The sequence below is a fragment of the Corticium candelabrum genome, chromosome 3 (genome assembly GCF_963422355.1).
Source record: "Corticium candelabrum chromosome 3, ooCorCand1.1, whole genome shotgun sequence".
In the NCBI taxonomy this organism is placed as follows: domain Eukaryota; kingdom Metazoa; phylum Porifera; class Homoscleromorpha; order Homosclerophorida; family Plakinidae; genus Corticium; species Corticium candelabrum.
The window spans coordinates 3,025,394-3,047,384 of NC_085087.1; the positions used below are offsets into that span (position 1 = coordinate 3,025,394).

The window sequence follows — 21,991 nt, forward strand, 5'->3', positions numbered from 1 at the left end:
TAATTTAGTGCGCGTTATATGTGTTTGTTTTTCCTCTTCTCTCTCTTTCGCTCGCGCAGAGAAGGGTCTGGCTAGGCGAGGCTACAAAAAGTGGTGCGGCCATGGCCGCACCAGCCGCACCGGCTCCTACGGCCCTGTAATTGATGTTAGTTAATTAACTAATTATTAATTTATTAGAATAAAGTATTTAATAGCATTAAAGCATTTATGATAGTATTTTTTAACCTTAAATGTGATTTAATAAACAGTAATTTATATTTTATAAGTATATATTAGTAACTATTGCAGAAGAACCTGTTTATTAATTAATCATGTACTCTGCTGTTACCGCAATTAATATGTTTGCATAAGAAGTGCATGGCAAACAGGCAGGATTACAGGAAGTTGTTGATCTGGACAGTCTATTGCCACAGAACACAGTCTTCATTAGCCTAAAATCATCGATCCATGATCCATTTTTAACAATAAAATTGAAACACACACAATGAAGATACTTATTTCTCTAGTGGGTGCACAGTTTGCTGGACATAAAACAGGAATGACTTGTTCTGAATACTCATTCTGAACACTCTAACTACAATCTGTTCCTCACTTTGTATCAAGGAATATGAACAATCCAAGACATTTGTTGTTGTGAATTCAGTTAATATGTAGTGGTGAGCTAATATTTAGTGGTGGAAGTTTTGATTGATGACTACAGTCAATGTTTATTAATATATATGGTCTATATCAATTGATGAATAGAGTTTTAGTATTAGATGTTGTATGTGATCAATATTTTATTAATTTATATAGTAAATGTGATTAATTATTGCAGTTAATATGTATTGATTTAATACATTTCATTTTCTTTGATTAATTAACACAGCCAATATTGTAAAGAGTCAAAGTAACTTCTTTATTCTGGTTGTTGTAGATTCTAGATGAGTAACCTGGATAACTTCCATTATTGCACCTGCCAGAAGACAAATTACATGTGTGGTTTAGGCGTAAGTCACCTATGTTTTGATTAATTAACATTTTCTGGATCTCGATAAGGTACTTGCATGCAATGTCTCAGTTGTATGTACTGTACTTGAAGTCAAAGAAGGTTTGAATTTTTAGTTCATCTTTCGAGATTCTCCACAGAGTTACACAAAAAGTGCCTTTTCTTCAGGAAGCTGCCGTGCAGTTTTCTGAAGAAATGAGTGCAACTAAGTTTGCATATCTGCATTGCATTTGACTCGTAGTGCTTTTAGCTATTGTCCTTTGTAAATTTGATAGATTATTTGCAGGATCTTTTGAGAGACCAGCCATACTGAAAGGGATTTCTGAATAAATTTGCAGACATCATGTGTGTATCTACTTATATCTATAATGCTCACTTGATCGATCTGCCATTCATTGTGTCCCTGGCTGTTAGAGTGGGAGTTGCAGGGCTCCATATATGAGGGTTAGCTGTTAAATCAGTAATTCTGGTTTCAAAACTTGATAAAGACCAAAGGGCGGTGTTTCTTTACTACGCATATTCACAGTATCTTATACCATGCTCAAACTGACCACATATTGAACTACGTATACACAAGTACAAAACACTATCATGTTACTTTCTTCAACATCTAGAGCGTACACTGTTATATCCAACTGGTAATGACTATAACTCGTTAAGATTGAGTTATGCGTATACAGCATTGTAAACTGGTAAACAAACATCATAAATCTGGTAAGAAATATCACAGCAGTCGCTAGATTTTGCTAGAGAGTACTTTGACATGTCATTCCCTGTTCCACCTTCCAATATGCTTCACACATCCTATACACACAATGCAAAATATTAAGCATCTCATTCTTCAGATAAATTTTTGAATCCCTTTATATGCATTGTAGCGTACGGTCTAAGTGACTAGATGATTTTAGTTAGCATTTCATATCCTGTTTAATTACGACATTGTACATGACATGAACTAGTTACTTGTAATCACATGTATCACACATCATTGCTAAGTACCTATAGCTAAAGCATGCTTCTTTTGAAGTGTGCCTACACTATTTCGATTAGACAGTGTAGATATTAACCAATATGCATGGAAATTTGTTCCTGTCCAGAATACCACAAATTATATTAGCTCACCACTACTCATGTTAACTAATTCACAACTACAAATGTCGATTATTAATACTCTGCCACCTAGCTGCAGTAAAGTAATAAAATACTTTGAGTTGAATGAGTTGTTCATTAATTAAATGTCTATACTCCTGTCTAAGTGGTGTCCTCCCACAAGTTATTCAAGAAGACAAGTGGTTCAACAAGGTCTGTCACATTCCTGACACTTTGAATCCTTGACACTTTAAATAAACTCAAATGTACAAGAAGTTCAACGCCTCTTTAGAAAATGGTGATTAGACAACATTGGACCAGAAAATGGAGAGGCTTTGTTTGAGCGACTGCTCGAGGAAGTGCAACGATACAACAAGGACATAATAAAGAGGGTGGGCGAGTATTTCTTCAACCTCATGAAGCAGCAGCTGCAATGAATATGGGTGAACCTAAACCAAAGACCAGAAAGACTGATGCCATGCCTTCCTTTTGGCTCTAGTCACTCCTCTCATGGCCAGAGTCCATGAAATGGTCACAGAAAGTGCAGAGCTAGTCTTCTGTGACTCAACAGCCAGTATTGATAACTTGAATACAGCTGTGTTCATACATAGCTGCGGCACATCAGTAGGAGCTCTACCACTTGCTGCAATTATGACATGCAGTGAAGATGCTGTTACCTTGTCAGCAGGGTTACAGCACTGTCCCACATACTGCCCAAGTGTGCATTTTTGGAAGAGGCCCAAATCTTGGACTACTAACTCTATTGACAGATGACTGTGTAAGCGAACAAATTGCTCTAAAGAGCACATAGCCTCAAGCGTAATTACACTATTGTGTCTTTCATCTTTTACAAAGTACATGAAGATGGCTTTGGAGCTCAAATTCTGATATCTGTGGTACAGACAGAATTACCTGTATAGCACTAACAAACGACTTGTTTATGCCTCAAGTGAGCAAGCATTGACTGAAATTAAACGTGAAGTAGACAAAAGCCCTTTTCAGACATTCAAAAAGAGACTAGGTGATTACTGGCAATGGAGAAAAGAATGGGCTGTGTGTTTCCGAAAGAACTTTTCCACAAAAGGCAACTTTACTAACAATTATTAAGAAGCTAGCATACGCATTATAAGAGACATCTTTTTCCAAAGCAATAAAGCTTTGGAATGCGGTACAAATGTTCAATCGTCTCACACAGACTCTCGAACTGTATTACCAGCAACGTTTAACATCTGTTGCCACAAACAGATTAGATCATTTTGTCTCTACAAGATTTACCGTGACAGGAGTGAAAGTGCACACCATTCCATCTGACGACATTGTCGCAACAGATGACACAGACGTTTACATTGTTGTGAGTCAGTCAGATAAGAATACAACGTAGATAGTAGACTTACAACTGGGTGAGTGCACCTGTCCCATCGGAATGCAAAGTCAACCTTGCAAACACCAATATGCAGCAGCAATGAAGTATTTCAAAAGCAGTGTCAATACTATCCTAACATATTCACCTCAAGGTCGTCAGGTTTGTAGCAGTGGCATTAGGACAACACTGCCAACCCATTTCCTTATACAGTAGTGTCCACCAAAGAGAAGAAGAAGAACATCTAAAGTCTCTTTCAATCAGTGTGAATTGGTCTGATGAAGATATCAAACGTTCATTTGAAAAAATTGCACCTTGTTCCTGTGATACAACTGAAGTGGCAACTGCAGCTGAGTATAACATTGATTTTAGCAATACATTTCAAAGAGATCAAGCACAACCAATTAACAGAGGAAGCTATGATAAGTCAAGGGACGTCATTGAAAGAGTACTACAGTTCATTAAAGATATCAAGAAAAGGCTGCATGAAGTCATGTCACAGACAGCTTCATAGCTGCAGTAGAAAGGTTTTGTTCCCATTATTGAAAACTACGAGGGAAAGGAATCCATTCACCTGGTACACAGCAGCAACTGCTTTCTGCTCTATACATGTTTGATAAAGAGGTGGGAGTCAGAAAACAAAAGAAAAAGATTTGAGTACAACCTACTGATGTAGCTAGACAACATTTCAAGTGCTTTTCTACCTGTGCAGCATCAAAAGGACGTCCAAGTTTGTTCATGAAAGCCAAAACTACAACAAACATATTCAACAGAAACATTATCCTAAAAAAATCCACCAGAGAACAAAGAGAAACCACAATCTGCCAATAAGTTTGAAAAGAAATACCCTAATGCCATCTAAACTGTTTATGCTCATATTCCATGATATAAAGAGAGGAACAGATTGTAGTTAGAGTGTTCAGAAAGAGTGTTCAGAACAAGTCATTCCAGTTTTATGTCCAGGAAACGGTGCACCCACTAGAGAAATAGGCATCTTCATTGTGTGTGTTTTAATTTTATTGTTAAAATAGACCATGGATTGATTCTATGTATTTTAGGCTAATGAAAAAACTGTGTTCTGTGGTAACAGACTGTCCAGATCAACAACTTTCTGCAATCCAGCCTGTTTGCCATGCATTTCTCATACAAACAAATTAATTGCAATAACAGCAAAGTACATGATTAATAAACAGGTTCTTCTGCAATAGTTACCAGTACAGTGTTCTCGACAGTACCGTCTGTACCGTCATTTTGACGGTTGGAACAAGGAAGGGACGTTAGGGGAGGGAAAAACAGCAATTTTTGACGGTTGGGGAAAAATGGACAGCCTACCACACGTAGTGTGGGATGTCTTCCTTCAAGATCCATTGTGGATTTTAATTAAAGCCATTTACCTCTATTGGTCTTGATTGTCCCGAAATTCCTAGAGAACAGTCTCATGACATCAAATATCTTTGGCCGTGGTCTCTTTGTTGTTGCAGCAGGTGTTCTACTAATTCCTATTTATGTTTAGTAGGTAAGCTTACGTTTGCAGATCTCTTTAGAGCATAACCACTCAACTGGATGTATCAATTCGCTAAATCATTACGGTTATAAGAACATAGTGATCCTCTCACAAAGCGCTTGCAGCTACAAATTCTCAAAGATTTTTGTATGGATTTTACACATGATTACACTAGACTACTAGAAATGTAGCGTATTAGCTAGTTATGGTTAAAAGTAGAATAAATGGTCAGAAGGCATATTAGTATCCCTATACTATTCATTAAATACTATTCATTTCTTAAGTTTGACGTCACAGTAGCCAACGTATATGCACAACTTACTCTTGTAAAGCTCAGCTCACAATCCCAGTTTTAAGTTAATTATATACATATATATTTGTGTTATGTTTAACAAGGTTATGTTCTTTAATGAGGTTTATTCGGCAAGTCCAGAGTGGCTATTATATTGAATAGTCTACCAATCATGCAGAAACTAATATACATGCATACGACTCTACGTAGTACAACTAGGGAAAGGTAAGGTAACAATATGATGTTATTACCAAATATGTCGGCATTAAACATTTGATGACGTCATTATCTGACGTCATTATCTGACGTCATTATATTTGATGACGTCATATTGATGGTTGGCAAAATATCCTGGCTAGAACACTGTAGTGTATACAGCAGTGGACAAAAGCATTTGCCAGGTAGTTTTTTGTTAATCTTTCATCATATTCTGGCCTACAGAATGGCAGAAATTGATATGTTAGTTTGTTTTCAGAGGTTGTCATATTGTGTCCATTGAATATGCCTTGTTAAGTTGTAATGTAAACTTACTCGGTTTTAACTAGGTTGTAACGATAATCTTAAATTGCAACAACCAACTGATGTAGACTCAATTCCGTACCAATTAGTCTCTATTTTGCCATTGCATGACAAACATCGACCAAGAATTAAGTCGCTTTATTAGTATTTTGTGCTTCCACTCAAACACAAACATCCTGAAAAACCCTTGAAATGTCTTGCCTGCCAAGTACTATTGTCCACTACTGTATATACACACTTATAAATTATAAATTACTATTTATTATCACATTTAAGGTTCAAAAATACTACCATAAATACATAAATTGTGTTTTAGTGTTACTAAATACTTTATTCTAATAAATTAATAATTAGTTAATTAACTAATATCAATTAACTAGCAAATTGTACGAACCTCTGCCGTCTCGTACGATAAATGCATCACGTAAAGCTTTCATGGAGTCAATTGATTCTCGAGAAAGTCGATTTCTGCAAAGAAAATCGTTTGTAGCAACCAATATTCCCCGTATTGGGCTCTCCTTTCACTAGCCACTGTTGCTTACTTATTGTGGTAGCTGCTCGCAGAGAAAGCGCAATTCCCGCAATCTGTCAGCATAACAACACATTTCGAACTACTAATATTATCTCGATCAAGGTTGAGTCATGGCGTGCACGTGAGAATGATCTACAGTGCACGTGCAAGTTAAACTTATCCCGGCTATATATCCGGGATGTGTGTGTGAAGTACCCAAAAATATATTTGCTCACAGTTTGGCGCAAAGTTTCGGAACCTCCAGCTGCTTTGGACATTCGCCAACTTCTCCAACAAGTTGAAGACATTCGAATTGTCGCGCGTCGACGACCTCACCGACGAGACGCTTATTCGTCACGCCGGAGCGAGCTGTCATCTCGAACACTTGGCGTTGGGATCGGCCACTAAGGTGGAATATAAATTTCAATTTATGTATTTTTGCATAAACTAATAATTACTGTATTTACAATAATTGATATAAAGAATTGATATAAACTTACGCTTACAACTTATAGCAACTTACGCGGTCACAACGTATAGAAATTTGCAATTACAACGTATAAAAACTTTTTTACAACTTATAGAAATTTGCGGTCACAACTTATAGAAACTTACGTTTACAACTTATGGTAACTTACGGTCACAACTTATAAAAACTTACGGTCACAACTTATGGAAACTTGCGTTCAAAATGTATAGAAAATTGCGGTTACAACTTATAGATACTGACGGTCACAACTTATAGAAATATTTGGTCACAACTTATAGAAACTTACGGTCACGACATATAAAAAACTCATGGTCACAACTTATAGATACTGAAGGTCACAACTTATAGACACTTGCGGTCACATCTTATAAACTTGCATTCGCAATATATATATATATATATATATATATATATATATATATATAGAAAATTGCGGTCACAACTTGTAGAAATTTTAAGTTACATCTTTTAGTAACTTACGGTCACAACTTTAAAAACTTGCGGTCACAACTTATACAAAATTACAATCACAACGTATAGAAACTTATGTTCACAACTTATAGAAACTTTCAATCACAACGTATAGAAACTTATGTTCACAACTTATAGAAATTTGCGGTCACAACTTATAGAAACTTACGTTTACAACTTATGTTAACTTACGGTCACAACTTATAGAAACTTACGGTCACAATTTATAGGAACTTACGGTCACAACTTATAGGAAACTTACGGTCACAATTTATAGGAACTTACGGTCACAACTTATAGGAAACTTACGGTCACAATTTATAGGAACTTACGGTCACAACTTATAAAACTTACGGTCACAACTTATAAAACTTACGGTCACAACTTATAGAAACTTGCGGTCACAAATTATAGATACTGACGGTCACAACATATAAAAACTTATCGTCACAACTTATAGTTACTGAAGGTCACAACTTATAAAAACTTACGTTTACAACTTATGGTAACTTACGGTCACAACTTATAGAAAGTTACGTTTACAATTTATAGGAACTTACTGTCACAACTTATAGGAAACTTACAGTTACAATTTATGGGAACTTACGGTCACAACTTATAAAACTTACCGTCACAACTTATAACACTTACGGTCACAACCTATAGAAACTTGTGTTCACCACGTATAGACACTTGCGGTCACAACTTATTGAAACTTGCGGTCACAACTTATAATTACTGAAGGTCACAACTTATAGAAACTTGCGGTCACATCTTATGAAAACTTACGGTCACAACTTGTAAAAACTTGAGGTCACAACTTATAGATACTGAAAGTCACAACTTATAAAAATTTGCCATCACAACTTACAGAAACTCGCGATCACAACTTACGGTCACAACTTATAGAAATTGCGGTCACAACTTATAGAAACCTGCGGTCACAACTTATAGATACCTACGGTTACAACATATAAAAACTTATAGTCACAACTTATAGATACTGAAAGTCACAACTTATAGAAATTCACGGTCACAACTTACGGTCACAACTCATAAAATTTGTGGTCACAACTTACGGTCACAACTCATAAATTCGCGGTCACAACTTACGGTCACATTTTATAAAATTTACGGTCACAACTTACGGTCACAACTCATAGAAATTCGCGGTCACAACTTACAGTTACAACTTATAGTAACTTATGGTCACAACGTATAGAAACTTATGGTCACAACTTATAGAAATTGCGGTCACAACTTATAGAAACTTGCGATCACAACTTATAGAAACCTATTGTTACAACATATAAACTTATAGTCACAACTTATAGATACTGAAAGTCACAACTTATAGAAATTCGCGGTCACAACTTACGTTCACAACTTACGGTCACAAATTATAGAAATTCGCGGTCACAACTTACCGTCACAACTTATAGAAATTGCGGTCACAACTTATAGAAACTTGCGATCACAACTTATAGAAACCTACGGTTACAACATATAAAGACTTATAGTCACAACTTATAGATACTGAAAGTCACAACTTATAGAAATTCGCGGTCACAACTTACGGTCACAACTCATAGAAATTCGCGGTCACAACTTACGGTCACAACTTATAGTAACCTATGGTCACAACTTATAGAAACTTATGGTCACAACTTATAGAAACCTACGGTTACAACATATAAAAACTTATAGTCACAACTTATAGATACTGAAAGTCACAACTTATAGATACTGAAAGTCACAACTTATGGAAATTCGCGGTTACAACTTACCGTCACAACTTATAGAAATTTGCGGTCACAACTGACGGTCACAACTTACAGAAACTTACGGTCACAACTTATAGTAACTTATGGTCACAACTTATAGAAACTTATGGTCACAACTTATAGAAACTTGCGGTCTCAATTTATAGTAACTTACGCGGTCTCGACTTATAGGAACTTACTGTCAGAACTTATAGAAACTTATGGTTACTACTTATAGGAACTTATGGTTACAACTTATAGTGACTTACGCGGTCCCAACTTATAGGAACTTACTATCACAACTTATAGAAACTTTTGGTCACTACTTATAGAAACTTATGGTTACAACTTATAGTAACATACGCGGTCACAACTTATAAAAACTTACCGTCACAATAAATAGAAACTTACAGTCACAAATTATAAAAACTTACTGTCACAAGTTATAGAAAGTTGCGGTCACAACTTATAAAAACTTACGATTACAAGTTATAGTAACTTACGCGGTCACAACTTATAGGAACTTATGGTCACAACTTATAGAAACTCGCGTTAACAAATTACGGAAACTTGCGTTCGCAACTTAGAAAAACTTGCCGTCACAACGTATACAAACTTGCGTTCACAACTTATAGAAATTTGCAGTCACAACTTAGAAACTCGTTGTTTTGCTGCTCCATCGTCATAGTATTTTGTTGGGCTATGTTTACACGATGTCTGATGGTCTATCAAATTTATGGTGCACATCACAACACGCATGATCAATTACTGTGTCTATACTGTCGTCGTTGTTTTCCGATTCGCTAGAAGCGTTCTCAGTATGTCTTCTTATGGCATCAGGCATTGAGTTCAGTAGTATTTCAGTCGTTTATGCGACGTTAGACTGAATGGTACGTGCACGTCTGTTCATCTCATATGACGTACGTCCACCCTTGACTAGATTGTCTCGGTGTATTTAGATAGGCATTGACGTAGGAATGTTCTCCAGGTTGTGGGATAAACCTCAAAATATGCGCGGCAAGTGTACCCTCGTGTACAAATGACGTCTGAGCGCAAGTGTAGTTTTACATTATCGTCTAAATTTTTCCACTTGTAACTCGGTTTTACGATGCACATAGAGTAACCGTAGGCTGCTGATTGGGGCATGGCTTCTGCGCCTATGATACACCGGCGTAGGAAGAAGGGGGAACCAGGGGCTGAGCCTCCTCGCTCAAGTGTAAGAATTAGATTTTGTGTGCCAGCTGTACGTTCTGTTACGGTCTGGCAAGCGAGGTAGTTGTTTGTTTACTCATAACGTACAGTCCAGCTCCTTTCCCGCTCGTGAATTCTCCTACGCCATTGTGATGGTATCGCGCAGCTATCCCCTCTCCCTTTTGACTTCCATTGCCGGGGAGAGGGTCAGTAAGGTTCCTTTGATGTCTTTGTTCTGCCGATTCCAGCATTCCACGGGGCATAAAGACATAACAGGGCAGGACCAAGACATCAAAGGAACCTTACCATACCCTCTCTCCGCCAAGGGAAGTCAAAAGGGGAGGGCTTGGTGGTGTAAGACTACTGAACACTATCAACAAGCTAATGTCCCGGATGTTTATTGTTTCAGACATGAGCCAAGCGTCGGAATCTCTCCTAGCTCCAGTGTACCATTCAGAGCGAGTGAAGTGCCTAGAGATTTTCTACGGAGAAGGATTCTTAAGCTCAGAAGGAGAAGCTAAATGCAAGGTGTTGTACAATCTAGCTGCTGCTAATAATTACTGACTTTGCTAGATATGTAGTTAGTTAACTTAATTAATTAAGGCACGACGAAGTATCTATCTACATGCACATGTATATACGCTTGAACGCACGTTAGTAGCAGGCGCCACAGTTATGAGAGAGTCCGGTTCGCGACAAATCCAGACCTGGGATATATTTGTTGATATCAATTATCTAAATTTGTAGCGTGACGTAAGTTTTTTTTCTGTAGGCGTCTGTGGAGCATCTCAAGCTAAAGGCTGGAGACTCAATTTTAGATGTTGGTACAGGATCCGGAGGATTTGCTTTCTATCTTGCAGAGGTAAAACTTCTGATGTCTACGTATACGTCATATCAGGGAGGAAAGTCAAAATTAGTATATAACTAGTATCTAGATAAGGATAAAAATTATCCCAAAATCTTTATTGTCTTTGCTATTGTTTCATAATTTATGTTTTAGTATTATTACGATACACAATAATTTTTAAATATTACTAAAAGCATAATATTTGTAGCTTTTTCTAGAAGAAATGAAATGCTTGCTTACTTTTAAAATCCTCTGCTTGTAGCGCGCGTTACTCTAGACCATTCTAGGTGCTTTTGCAACAGGCATTTACAAATTTTCATGTATGCTTAGCCAAGTCGGGCATATCATGTGTATTAGCTTATGGATGTCTACAAGCTATGAAATGGAAACAACATTAGAGCCATAGACAAAGTGTAGACAACTTACAAGGCGTAGGAAATTACTTATCTACATACCGTCTGTGTTATATATATATATATATATACATATACGTCGTTTTGATTTTACTGTTTTTAACGCAGCACGTTGGTGCTGTTGTTACAGGCGTAGACTATTGTACAAATCTAGTAGATTTGTGCAATGAACGATGCAAGAAGAAAGTTCTTTGTGACAAGGTAACCAATGTTTAAATTTTAAATCTTGATTTGCCATGACAATCTTGATTTCAATTGTTTTGAGCAGATTTCATTTTTAGCAGAAGACATGAGAGACATGCAATTTGAGTCTAAAAGTTTTGACGCAATTTCTTTTTTGGGCAGTCTTATTCATATAAAATGTGAAGAGCATCTTCCAATCTTCACAAAAGTTAGAGTAAGTGAGTGCATTACTTATGAGTATATGGCATATGTGAAACATGTAGTGCAATATTGTGGCAGTTGTAGCAGATGCAGTTTACAGTACCGCTTCAGATCTCTGTTACAGAGAATTTTACACTTTTTAATAAATTTATTTATTGGGTGCTAATTTTCATTCATCACTTACAATAATAATAGATGTTATTGATTTGAACTAGATGCTATAACATCATAGAGCAGTTGGTGTTTGATATTTAGGCTGACATCAATTAGGCTTCCGATTTGTTTGCTAACTTCTCATTATTCTTCTCATTTTGCCTTGGTTTACAAAATCTTAATATATATATATATATATATATATATATATATATATATATATATATGTATGTATGTATGTATGTATGTATGTATGTATGTATGTATGTATGTATGTATGTATGTATTGCTTCTATCAAGGCATAAAAGAGGTGTTTGGGCCAAGTGTAAAGACAATCGCACCTCTACAATCTGTTGACAACTCCAGGCTTCTCTATGGACGACGAGAAATTTTGACTCGTTGGGCTCAGCATTTTGTAAGCATCTTAAATCATCCAACATTTATTTCACAAGAAGCTATTGACAGCATTGATGAACAGTCTGATCTAGTTGTAGCTTGTGAACCACCATCTAACAATGAGATAAATAAAGCTATGAGGAAAATGTCAAGGAATAGATCTCCTGGTGCTGATGGTCTACCTGCTGAAATTTTTCAACATGGAGGAGAACTGCTGTTGTTCAAACTAGATGATTTCATTCGTCTATGCTGGCAACTCAAAGATGTACTCCAGAACTTTAAAGATGCCAACATAATCCATCTATACAAGAAAAAAAGTAGTCAATCTGACTGCAACAATCACCGTGGGACCTCTTCGTTGTCTGTTGCTGTCAAAATTATGGCCAGAGTTCTTCTTGATCGTCTTGTCTCAAACTATTCAGAGAGTATCCTTCCTGAAAGCCAATGTGGTTTTCGTTCTGGTCATGGTACGTCCGACATGATCTTTTCAGCCAGGCAGCTTCAAGAAAAGTGTCGTGAACAGCACATGGATCTATTTATGGTCTTTATTGACTTGGTCAAAGCGTTTGACTCGGTTGATAGAACTGGCTTATGGAAAGTCCTTTTGAGGCTTGGCTGCCCGGTTAAGATTGTGAATCTAATCAAAGCCTTTCATACTAGTATAATGGCTTGTGTTGTCGAGGATGAGTCAAAGTCTGAAATGTTTGCAGTAAACAACGGAGTGAAACAGGGCTGCGTTCTAGCACCTACTCTTTTTAGCATTTTGTTTTCCGTGGTTTTAAATGATGCCTTCAAGAACATCCGTGAGGGTGTTCGGTTTGAGTTTAGAACTACTGGAGGTGTATTCAATCTCATGCGCTTACAAGCCAAAACAAAGGTTTCCAAGAGTCTACTGAGAGAACTCTTGTTTGCTGACGATTGCGCATTAGTTGGTCAAACATATGAAGACATTCAACACATGTCAACTGTTTAAACAGATCAACTAAACGTTTTGGCTTGAGTATCAGCTTGAAAAAGACAGAAATGTTTTTTCAACCACGTCCAAGCTCAAACTATAACCCTCCTCCAGTTATGATTGGTGATCTCTTATTGTCTTATGTCAGCAATTTCAAGTATTTGGGTAGTTTCCTTTCGAGTAATGCAACTGTTGATGCAGATGTCTCTCATAGGATATCAAAGGCCAGTGCTGCTTTTGGTAAATTGTACAACAGACTCTGGCAAAGGCATGAAATCAAACTGACCACGAAGGTTGCAGTTTACAAAGCAATAGTCTTATCAGTTCTATTGTATGGATGCGAGTCATGGACCCTTTTTCGTCGTAACCTCAAAAGTTTGGAGAGTTTTTATCTGCGATGTCTTCGCCGCATATGTGGAATCCAGTGGACTGACTATATACCCAACACAGAAGTGTTTAGGGTTTTCGCCGTTTGTCAAAGTGAAAATTACAAAGAAGACATGCATTTTTTGTAAACTGGGTATTTGTAAGTAGCATCCAAGTGTTAGAGAAGAACAACGTTACACATGACAAACATTTCCTTTGTAGGTTTTCGGTACTGCAGAGCCCCCAAACCTTCTCCAATTCTACTGCTGATACATTGTGTACAATACACAAAATGTATTTTGCTGCACATTACAAAAAGTAGAAAGCTGTTTAATTTTTTGGTTGCAAAATTTGTATTGTCCCCTCTCACAAACAGTTGAATTCATGGGCTGGAAAATATGGGGTAGCACCCCAGACCTTGTTATGTATACGTCAATGCATTAGCCGGTCCGTAAACTTACTGTGCTGGAGCTGGTGTAATTCAATAACTTTTTATTGTAGATCAAATATTTTACCTGTTTATGCATGTTAATTTTATTCAAAATGACAGATTAGGTAATGAGCGTCCTCTACTTTGTACATTTTCGTTTTGAATAACTATCAACAGCTCCTAGTACGTCAATTAATAATACAAAACTGTCAAACCGTTGCCAACTTAGCTTCCTCCCGAATAGAGTACATGTCACCTCTACCCACTTGGAAAAATTCGGGTCCGGATCCCTGATATATATATAAGTAAATACTCGTTAGCATTGTGTTAAGCAAGCGAAATTGTTTTGCATGGCTTTGCTTACACGTGCTAGTTTCCTAGCATTGGGGTTGCGTCTCTAATCTCTTTCAAACAAACGCGGGAACTCAGAAACAGACTTTCAGTGTCTTTAGATATTCGTCTATGCTTTCTAGTTTTTGTTTCTTCGTTCACATTTCAATCCTTTAACTGGTTTACGTAGCTGTCTGCGTAACAACAATTGTCGCGTATTCAAGTGACAATGGTTGCGTAGCAATAAAATGTATGTCAAACTATGGAGCGGAAACTCAGAAAATAGACTTTTCTCTTCTTCTCGCAATTCGTTTTCATTTCTTTTGTCACGCGTCAGTCTCCTTTGCTTCTTAGTCGCGTATGGGAGCGAAATTGAGAATCATTTCACTCTCTTCGCCAAGAAATTATAATTGATTCGACCCTTCGAAAGGAGACCCTCGATTTAATTAATTTTAGCTCTTATGTTGCCGAGCAAAAATTGCATTCATCCGGCATCATCATTATGTCAATACATATAAATATATATATATATATATATATTTTTTTTTTTTTTTTTTTTTTTTTTTTTTTTTTTTTTTTTTTTATAAATATATTTATTTTATTTTACTCTCCATGACAGACCAAATGTAGCCTGTCCAAAACCATCCTGGCATTATACATATATATATATATATATATATATATATATATATATATATATATATATATATATATATGTATGTATGTATGTATGTATATCAGAAGTCCGCGTACGGATTGCTGAGCACAAAATTCGCGTCGAACAAGTAATTTCTATTGTGTGAACTACATATGCATTCATTTAATAATCAACCGAAAAAGTCTTTTTCAAAACTTCAGTTCGTCGCATAACTTACCTGTTGTGGTTCTAGTTGGCAGAGCACTGAGATTGGCTCAGTCTTGTATGCAAGATGCATCTCTCTGTCATAGTCAGTGCTCGTCCATTCGTATTCGTGTTTGATTTTTCCGATTTCCTTAAGATAGTCAAGATTTTGTGAGTCTAACTGTTGCTATCGGTTTTGCTGTAAGCTTGATAAAAGCTCTAGAGTAACATCCCGACCACCAAAATTGAGAAAATTGTCACTAAGATGTCGGCCGTCATGAAAGACGACAACAGAAGTCATCAATTCACCGCAGTCTATATAGACACCAGTCCATTTGCCATACCAAATCATTGAGAGAGAAGATTCGTTGATGATGGACAGTCCTTCTGCTTCGAATTCTTCCGACATTATTTCTGCTATATAGTATTCGTCTTTTTCCGTAAACAATCGATTTTCAGTGAGTACAAAGATGTGCTCAGTTGGATCAGCTCTCAGTCTATATATTGAGTCTTTCCACATCTAGACAAAAGAGCAAATATACCATTTGTACTTTGGTTGAAAATTGCCTTTGATACAAAAAAGCGTAAATCTACAGTTGCGAATCTATACTTTATCTAAAGGGGGAACAAGCGACTAAAAGCTGGTGTGACATTATGACGGTACGACATTCGGACAGATATAATTATGAGCATATAGTTAGGACATTTGCATGTGTGTTACTGTTCTGCGGAAGGTTAACGCAAATTATATTTGAGCAAAGATTCTAGCAATGACATGAATTTAGAACTGTTATGCTTTTTCTTGAACGTGAATTTGGTTATAGAACAAACAATGGAGAAAGAAATTAATAATTAGTAAAGAGTGAAAATCCAAGACGTGATGCTCATTTGCTGTTTCTCCACAGCATTCAAGCCATTCAATTATAATTACTAAAAAACATGCACCTCTGTATACTTGGAGCAATCACGGGAAGGCTCAAGGGCATTAAAAGAACATTGTTCAGACGTTTTGGTACGCACTGGTGTCTCTCTCATATATTTGTACAGGTTTGAAAAAAATGAATGCATACGAAATCATGCAAAGTTTAAAATGTTGAAATCAGAGAAGTCTAGCACGACAGCTGAAAGGATATGATAATCTTAGTATATAATACCACAAAGTCTACATTCTTACTGCACGTAATTTTGGGCCTTGCATATGTAAAATAGCGAGTTTGCATGCATGGGTCGTGCGCAGACAGGGATCAAGAGAGAACCTATTTTACATATCCTGCACGTAGAACGTATGAAAATGCCGTTCGAAAAGTAAGTGTTTACAGCGGTGTTTTTTCGTGCACTCAAAGTGCATTCGTGACAGAAACGGTGGAAATATCGTATTCCGCAATTGCGCGAGAGTGGAAGCAGAACTGCAAAGTCGGTGACAATGTTTCCAGGCAGAAGCTGTACTGCTGCAAGGAATGCTTCCACTTTCAATGTTGTTTAATCTTCCATCGTCCATTGCGCTTACTTTATGTAAGCTACAGTCGTGGTACAGACTTATGTGTATATATATATATATATATATATATATATATATATATATATATATATATATATATATATATATACTGTAAGTATGAAGCGACGATAGCCTCGCAAGCCAGGCTCTTCCGCGCAGTCGCTGAGCTAACCGCACTTGAATCACACGAGGAGGAGGAGCTTTTACCGAAATTGCTCCAGCGCGAGGAGAGCCTGGTCGCTTTCGAGAACGACATAGTGACGTGGAACCCAGGATCCGGTTTCATAGCTAGGATAAGACTAATTCGATTCCTAAAGAGCTCGTTAATGTTGATACATGAAGCAGAGAGGTAGCTCTCCGTAGAGAGCGCGTGAACACGAAATCCAGTAAAGCTGTTGATGGACCAAGTGCTGGTGAGTAATGAGCGTAGGAATGGCCTACATGGGACTGGTCCGGTGAACCTACACTCTTCAGCAACGTTTCTTTCTACTGAACTTATCTGCAGGTTTGTGCGAATTGAAACCGACGTAGAACTGTTCACCACTCTTGAGCATCTACTCTGACATCTATAGTCTGTGGGGGAAATGGTGTGAGAACTGCCGGGTCTGTTTCACTCAACGGTTCATCAAAACAGTGGCCTAGAGCTTGTTGACCTCTCCACGTCATGATCAGATTTGCGTGTATTGCTAACGCAGTCTATGTGACGGTACTGTCAACTCAGCAAGCAGCACTTTTGTACGATATTGGCTCTCCTCACTGTCAACTGGAAACATCTAGGCATGGGAAAACATCAGTGCTGTGGACCTACCATGTGCAGGAAGTGTAGAGTTGACTCGTCGTTGCACGTGTTGTATACTATGAGTTCATTTCTCAAACTACCGCGCTACAGATCTAGATTCGGCGGTGTATTGTTGGCGAAACTGAATGCAGAAAAGGAGTCGTGACACTGCAGAATATTACATGGCTGAGCTGTATAAATACGTACTAGAAGCGAACGATGATGTCAACTACGTACTTCGTGCAAAACAAACAAGTGCGTGAAGCGATGTCGCGTGTTCTCAACTTTCATACTTACATGCTTACCTGATCGAATTAGCTTTAGCAAGCTATAAAACCGGATCCGGGGTCCCACGTCACTATGACGTCTCGTAAGCGACCAGGATCTTCTCCCGCTGGAGCAATTCCGGCAAAAGCTTCTCCTCCTCGTGTGATTCGTGTGCGGTTAGCTCAGCGACTGCGCGGAAGAGCCTGGCTTGCGAGGTTAAAGCGACGAAAAGAGTCTGGTTAAGCGAGACTAATCTATCACTGTAAACTGAACCACCTATAAGAGTAGGGGACGCTATACCTCTTGACTAACAGCCTTCCCTAGCTTTAGTAATTCGCGCACTAGAAGGGCGTGTGGTCGAGTATTACACATAATCTGAACTACATGTGATCCTTGAAGCTTACTAGATATATTATGTCCAACTACTACACTTACTGTTCTTACTAGCAACATATTTATCCAGCATGTGGTCGTTCCCTGGACTTATGAAAGCTACAACACGACGTTCTGCTTTTAAATTAGAATCGCTGCAAAGACTAGACTCAGCGATTGCAGACAAAATATTGTACCTATAGCCAGATCTATCAAGGACGCTCCTGAAGAGAGCCACGTGTTCCTAATGCCCCATCTAAATCCGCTATAACCCATCCTCGTAACTGGCGTCAGCTGAGCACACTTCAAGAGGCTCTATGTGTTACGTTAGGAGTAAATTCTTTAGCAAGGGTCGCAGTTGGCTCTTCGCAATGACACGCGAAGAGACTAAAATGAGTGTAATGTAGTAATTAGAGTCGATCTGGATCTAAATCGAGTTCATCGCGTCGCTCTGGTGTTATTAGATACACGTTATCTACGTAACTTAATTATAATAGCTTGTTGACAATATTGCTATCTACTGTAATTAAAATAGAGAAACGGACTGTCAAAGATTCTTAAACGATAAATTATTTGCTATGTAATTTCGAACAAAAATTTTGAAGTCGATTTCGTATTCCCTATTTTGGTCACTTTTATGAAAGGAGCAACAATCCAGTTACAATAACAGAATTGACTAGATCTTAAATGTATGTTAATTAATAAAAGTAATTACCAAATTTTAATTAGTGCGTTAGTGTTTATACTGTGCTTGTAAAATGACTGGAGAAGGGAAAGCGCGCTAACTGCCATGACCTTCTCTCTCTCTCTCTCTCTCTCTCTCTCTCTCTCTCTCTCTCTCTCTCTCTCTCTCTCTCTCTCTCTCTCTCTCTCTCTCTCTCTCTCTCTCTCTCTCTCTCTCTCTCTCTCTCTCTCTCTCTCTCTCTCTCTCTCTCTCTCTCTCTCTCTCTCTCTCTCTCTCTCTCTCTCTCTCCTCGTTCAATGACTTGCGGTTCACGGACAAATTCATGCAACTTCTCACCTTCCAATTTCATCTTCCCTCCTAATTCAGTCAGTCGTTCCATCACGTCTCTTGATCCTGCACTTCAGCTAACTTTCCCGCCTGAGCCCCAGATGTTGCGCGGGATCGAAAGTTAAGGGGTCAGAATGCTCAGATTCCAGTCTGAGCACGAACAAAGTGAATGAGCATGGCCTATACTAGCTAATATTATTTTAGTATGACACGCGCTAAAGAATTTAATTACATATTACTCCCGCTCCGAAAGGCGGTACCGAACCAGACGTAGTGGTCTTGGCGGCGCATCCGGGGCTGAAAATTATCCACATCGCGTCTGGGGCGAGACTATTTGCAGCCTGGGCACATTCATGGCGCTAAAGTTTCTTACCAGAAAGACTTTGCTGCATCTTGTCTACCGTAATTCTGCCTACCGGTATATACATTTTCCAGAGCATAATTTAACACATGTGTCATCTTAATTTAATGGACGACTAAATTAATTTATACATTAATTTTAATTAATTTGACGTCATACTATTCCTGATTGGTCTTTGTTCTCTCTTTCGATCGGCTTCTGGATCCGCTTCTAACTTTGAAATCTCAGTTTTCTACGTACTCTTCCCAACCAGCTGCCTGTATACGTTGCTTCTGATCACTAACTAACACGTCTGTCAAGTATATTACTTGTTGTCATGGGATGGTAGAAACGTTAGTCTATGAATTTCTCACCCCAGAATAGCCGCACAATAAAGACAAAGGTGAGGTTGTAATGGGCTCAAGAGAACATTAAATTGGCTTTCAGTTAGATGTACTTGCAAGCGTTCGCTACTTGCGAGAAATTATAAAGCAACGTACAGCAGTCTATTTGTACTAAAATGATCGTTTGCATAAGTCAAAATAAAATTATGACAAAATGTTCATAACACAAAAGGGCAAATATTTGTTGTCTTGCAGTACGTTGCTTCGACTTACCTCTTTCAGAGCCTCAAGATATACGTTAGGGAGTTTTCCTTCCTGAACTTTGTCTACAACAAAATCGCCTAGCAGAACGTCATCACGACATGGAATCGTCACAGTAGGAAGATGATTTTTTCCACTGAACCCAGCTTTCATAAAGCCAGATCCTTTGTCGATAATAATTGCTGGAGGACGTTGTCTGGCCATAACACAATATAACTAGATGAAAAATGCCCGTATAATTAGATGTCTCGGGTGATTACTATAGACCACTCAATTCAACATTTTATGCAAATTGTTTGATCAAATCGTTAGTCTTTGCAAATAGGCCACCACCGACGCCGACCAAATCACCTCTGTATAGAAGCGTTTAACACCAAACTGCATGTCAATTAGTTAATTGATCAACCACCACAACAATGACGATGAAGGTGCTTTCTCCTTTCCAACAATGTTATTTCTACTCGACGACCACGATAATGTATTCGCAGCAGCACTGCCAACACCGCCCCATCGCTGCCCCTTCGCATAAGGTGACTCGCTCGTTGGCGTCGACAGCGGCGGCGGACAAGCGACGATGGAAGCGGAGGTCACCGGGTAGTGCAGGTGCGATCATCATGGTTGTTTTCGTAGTCTAATACAAAGGAATCAAACATTGTCTGAAATAAAATGTCTTCGTCGTCAATTTTGTGATAATTTTTGTCTTGTAGTTATTCTACCGTAGTGCCTCTGCAAGTGTTGTGGTCGGCGTCTGTGGTAGCGCCGGCTGCACCGCTAGTGTGGAAACCGTCTCCGTCACTTTGTCCGTTGTCGTGCAATTACTTGTTTTTTTCTGGCTCCAGTAATGGGCATGCTCTAGTGGAATGAGCGTCTAACTTGAAGAATGGACTTCTCAAAGTATCGCAGTGAGCCGGGCGCTAAGACTGTGATCTTGTGTCTGTGATGCTGGGTCTATAGTGTTCTTTAGCGCGAAGACGGCACCGTGATTGCTTCTAATCGACCCTGCGTTTCTCAAGAGCGAGCAATTAATAATTTGACCATATTTGCAAATGCTACGTATGATAAGATTTTAAAAATTTGTATAAACATTAACAATTCCAATTAGGTTATGGTCAAAATGGGTAGTTCATACTTTTATACGGAGTAATCAGCCGAGGCACCCATTCATGGGACGTATCGTCAACATCTGTCGGACTTGAGAAAGAGAGAAGAGACGGCGACTCTAAGAATACTTTAGGAAAGACGCGCTCTAAATTCCAAGTAAATGATAATGTTTATACCGTGTGCGGTCTCACGTATAACCTAATTAAAAGAAAACAGTAAAGATAACAATAAAAATTGGGGGGGTCAGAAAGTGAAGTTTGTAGTAAACATGCGCAATGGTTATAGTATACAGTGACAGTAGTACCGATACAAAATTAATGTTTTTCTATTGTTACATGACCCACTACAGACGAGTAAAGTAAAATCAAAGTCGTTTTCTGGACAAACGCATTGGGTTGATGGAGAGGCTTCACTGACTGTTCGCTATCAAAGCCAGGAGTCTTGAGAAAAGATTTTGGTAGTAGATGTCATGGACAAACCACCAATATTAGGTAGGTGCCGGATAAAAAGAAGCAAATTAGAGGAGGAATTGGATCTAATAGCCAGTGTCTTGAAACCTCTCCGCAAAAGTGACTGGGCTGTGTCCATAATAATGGTTCGAAAAGCAAAATGTGAGACAAGCTCACGATCAAACGTCACTTGGACAACATGCATCTGTTACACCATGCCAAATATCCAACTTTGAAAACAGAAACAGCAACTTCATGACGATATTTAGTAATCA

General features: G+C 38.1%; 1 protein-coding gene and 1 long non-coding RNA gene across 5 annotated transcripts; one reads left to right on the forward strand and one right to left on the reverse strand.

Moving 5' to 3' along the window:
* Nucleotides 1–1,574: 1,574 nt before the first annotated feature.
* On the reverse strand, nucleotides 1,575–6,412 carry LOC134177559 (uncharacterized). The gene is made up of 3 exons (XR_009969545.1): nucleotides 6,295–6,412; nucleotides 6,147–6,220; nucleotides 1,575–1,792 (listed from the first exon to the last, which is right to left on the reverse strand). It is a non-coding gene; the product is annotated as an uncharacterized LOC134177559 (long non-coding RNA).
* Nucleotides 6,413–6,505: 93 nt separating this feature from the next.
* On the forward strand, nucleotides 6,506–21,377 carry LOC134177503 (uncharacterized). 4 transcript variants are annotated; one of them, XM_062644288.1, is made up of 6 exons: nucleotides 6,506–6,672; nucleotides 10,588–10,706; nucleotides 10,951–11,040; nucleotides 11,547–11,639; nucleotides 11,707–11,835; nucleotides 21,269–21,377. In XM_062644288.1, exons 2-6 carry the CDS (start codon nucleotides 10,590–10,592, stop codon nucleotides 21,308–21,310), a joined length of 471 nt encoding a protein of 156 aa, XP_062500272.1. In that variant the 5' UTR covers nucleotides 6,506–6,672; nucleotides 10,588–10,589; the 3' UTR covers nucleotides 21,311–21,377. The 4 variants fall into 4 exon arrangements, with proteins under 4 accessions (XP_062500272.1, XP_062500270.1, XP_062500273.1 ...); XM_062644286.1 differs by lacking the exon at nucleotides 21,269–21,377 and having other exon boundaries at nucleotides 11,707–12,028; XM_062644289.1 differs by lacking the exon at nucleotides 21,269–21,377 and having other exon boundaries at nucleotides 11,569–11,639; nucleotides 11,707–12,028.
* Nucleotides 21,378–21,991: the final 614 nt, after the last annotated feature.

Coding starts and splice junctions, on each gene's coding strand:
- LOC134177503 (XM_062644286.1), top strand. CDS start 10,590: ATGAGCCAAGCGTCGGAATCTCTCCTAGCTCCAGTGTACCATTCAGAG. Junction 11,041..11,546: donor TTGCTTTCTATCTTGCAGAG/GTAAAACTTCTG, acceptor TTTTTAACGCAG/CACGTTGGTGCTGTTGTTAC. Junction 11,640..11,706: donor AGAAAGTTCTTTGTGACAAG/GTAACCAATGTT, acceptor TGTTTTGAGCAG/ATTTCATTTTTAGCAGAAGA.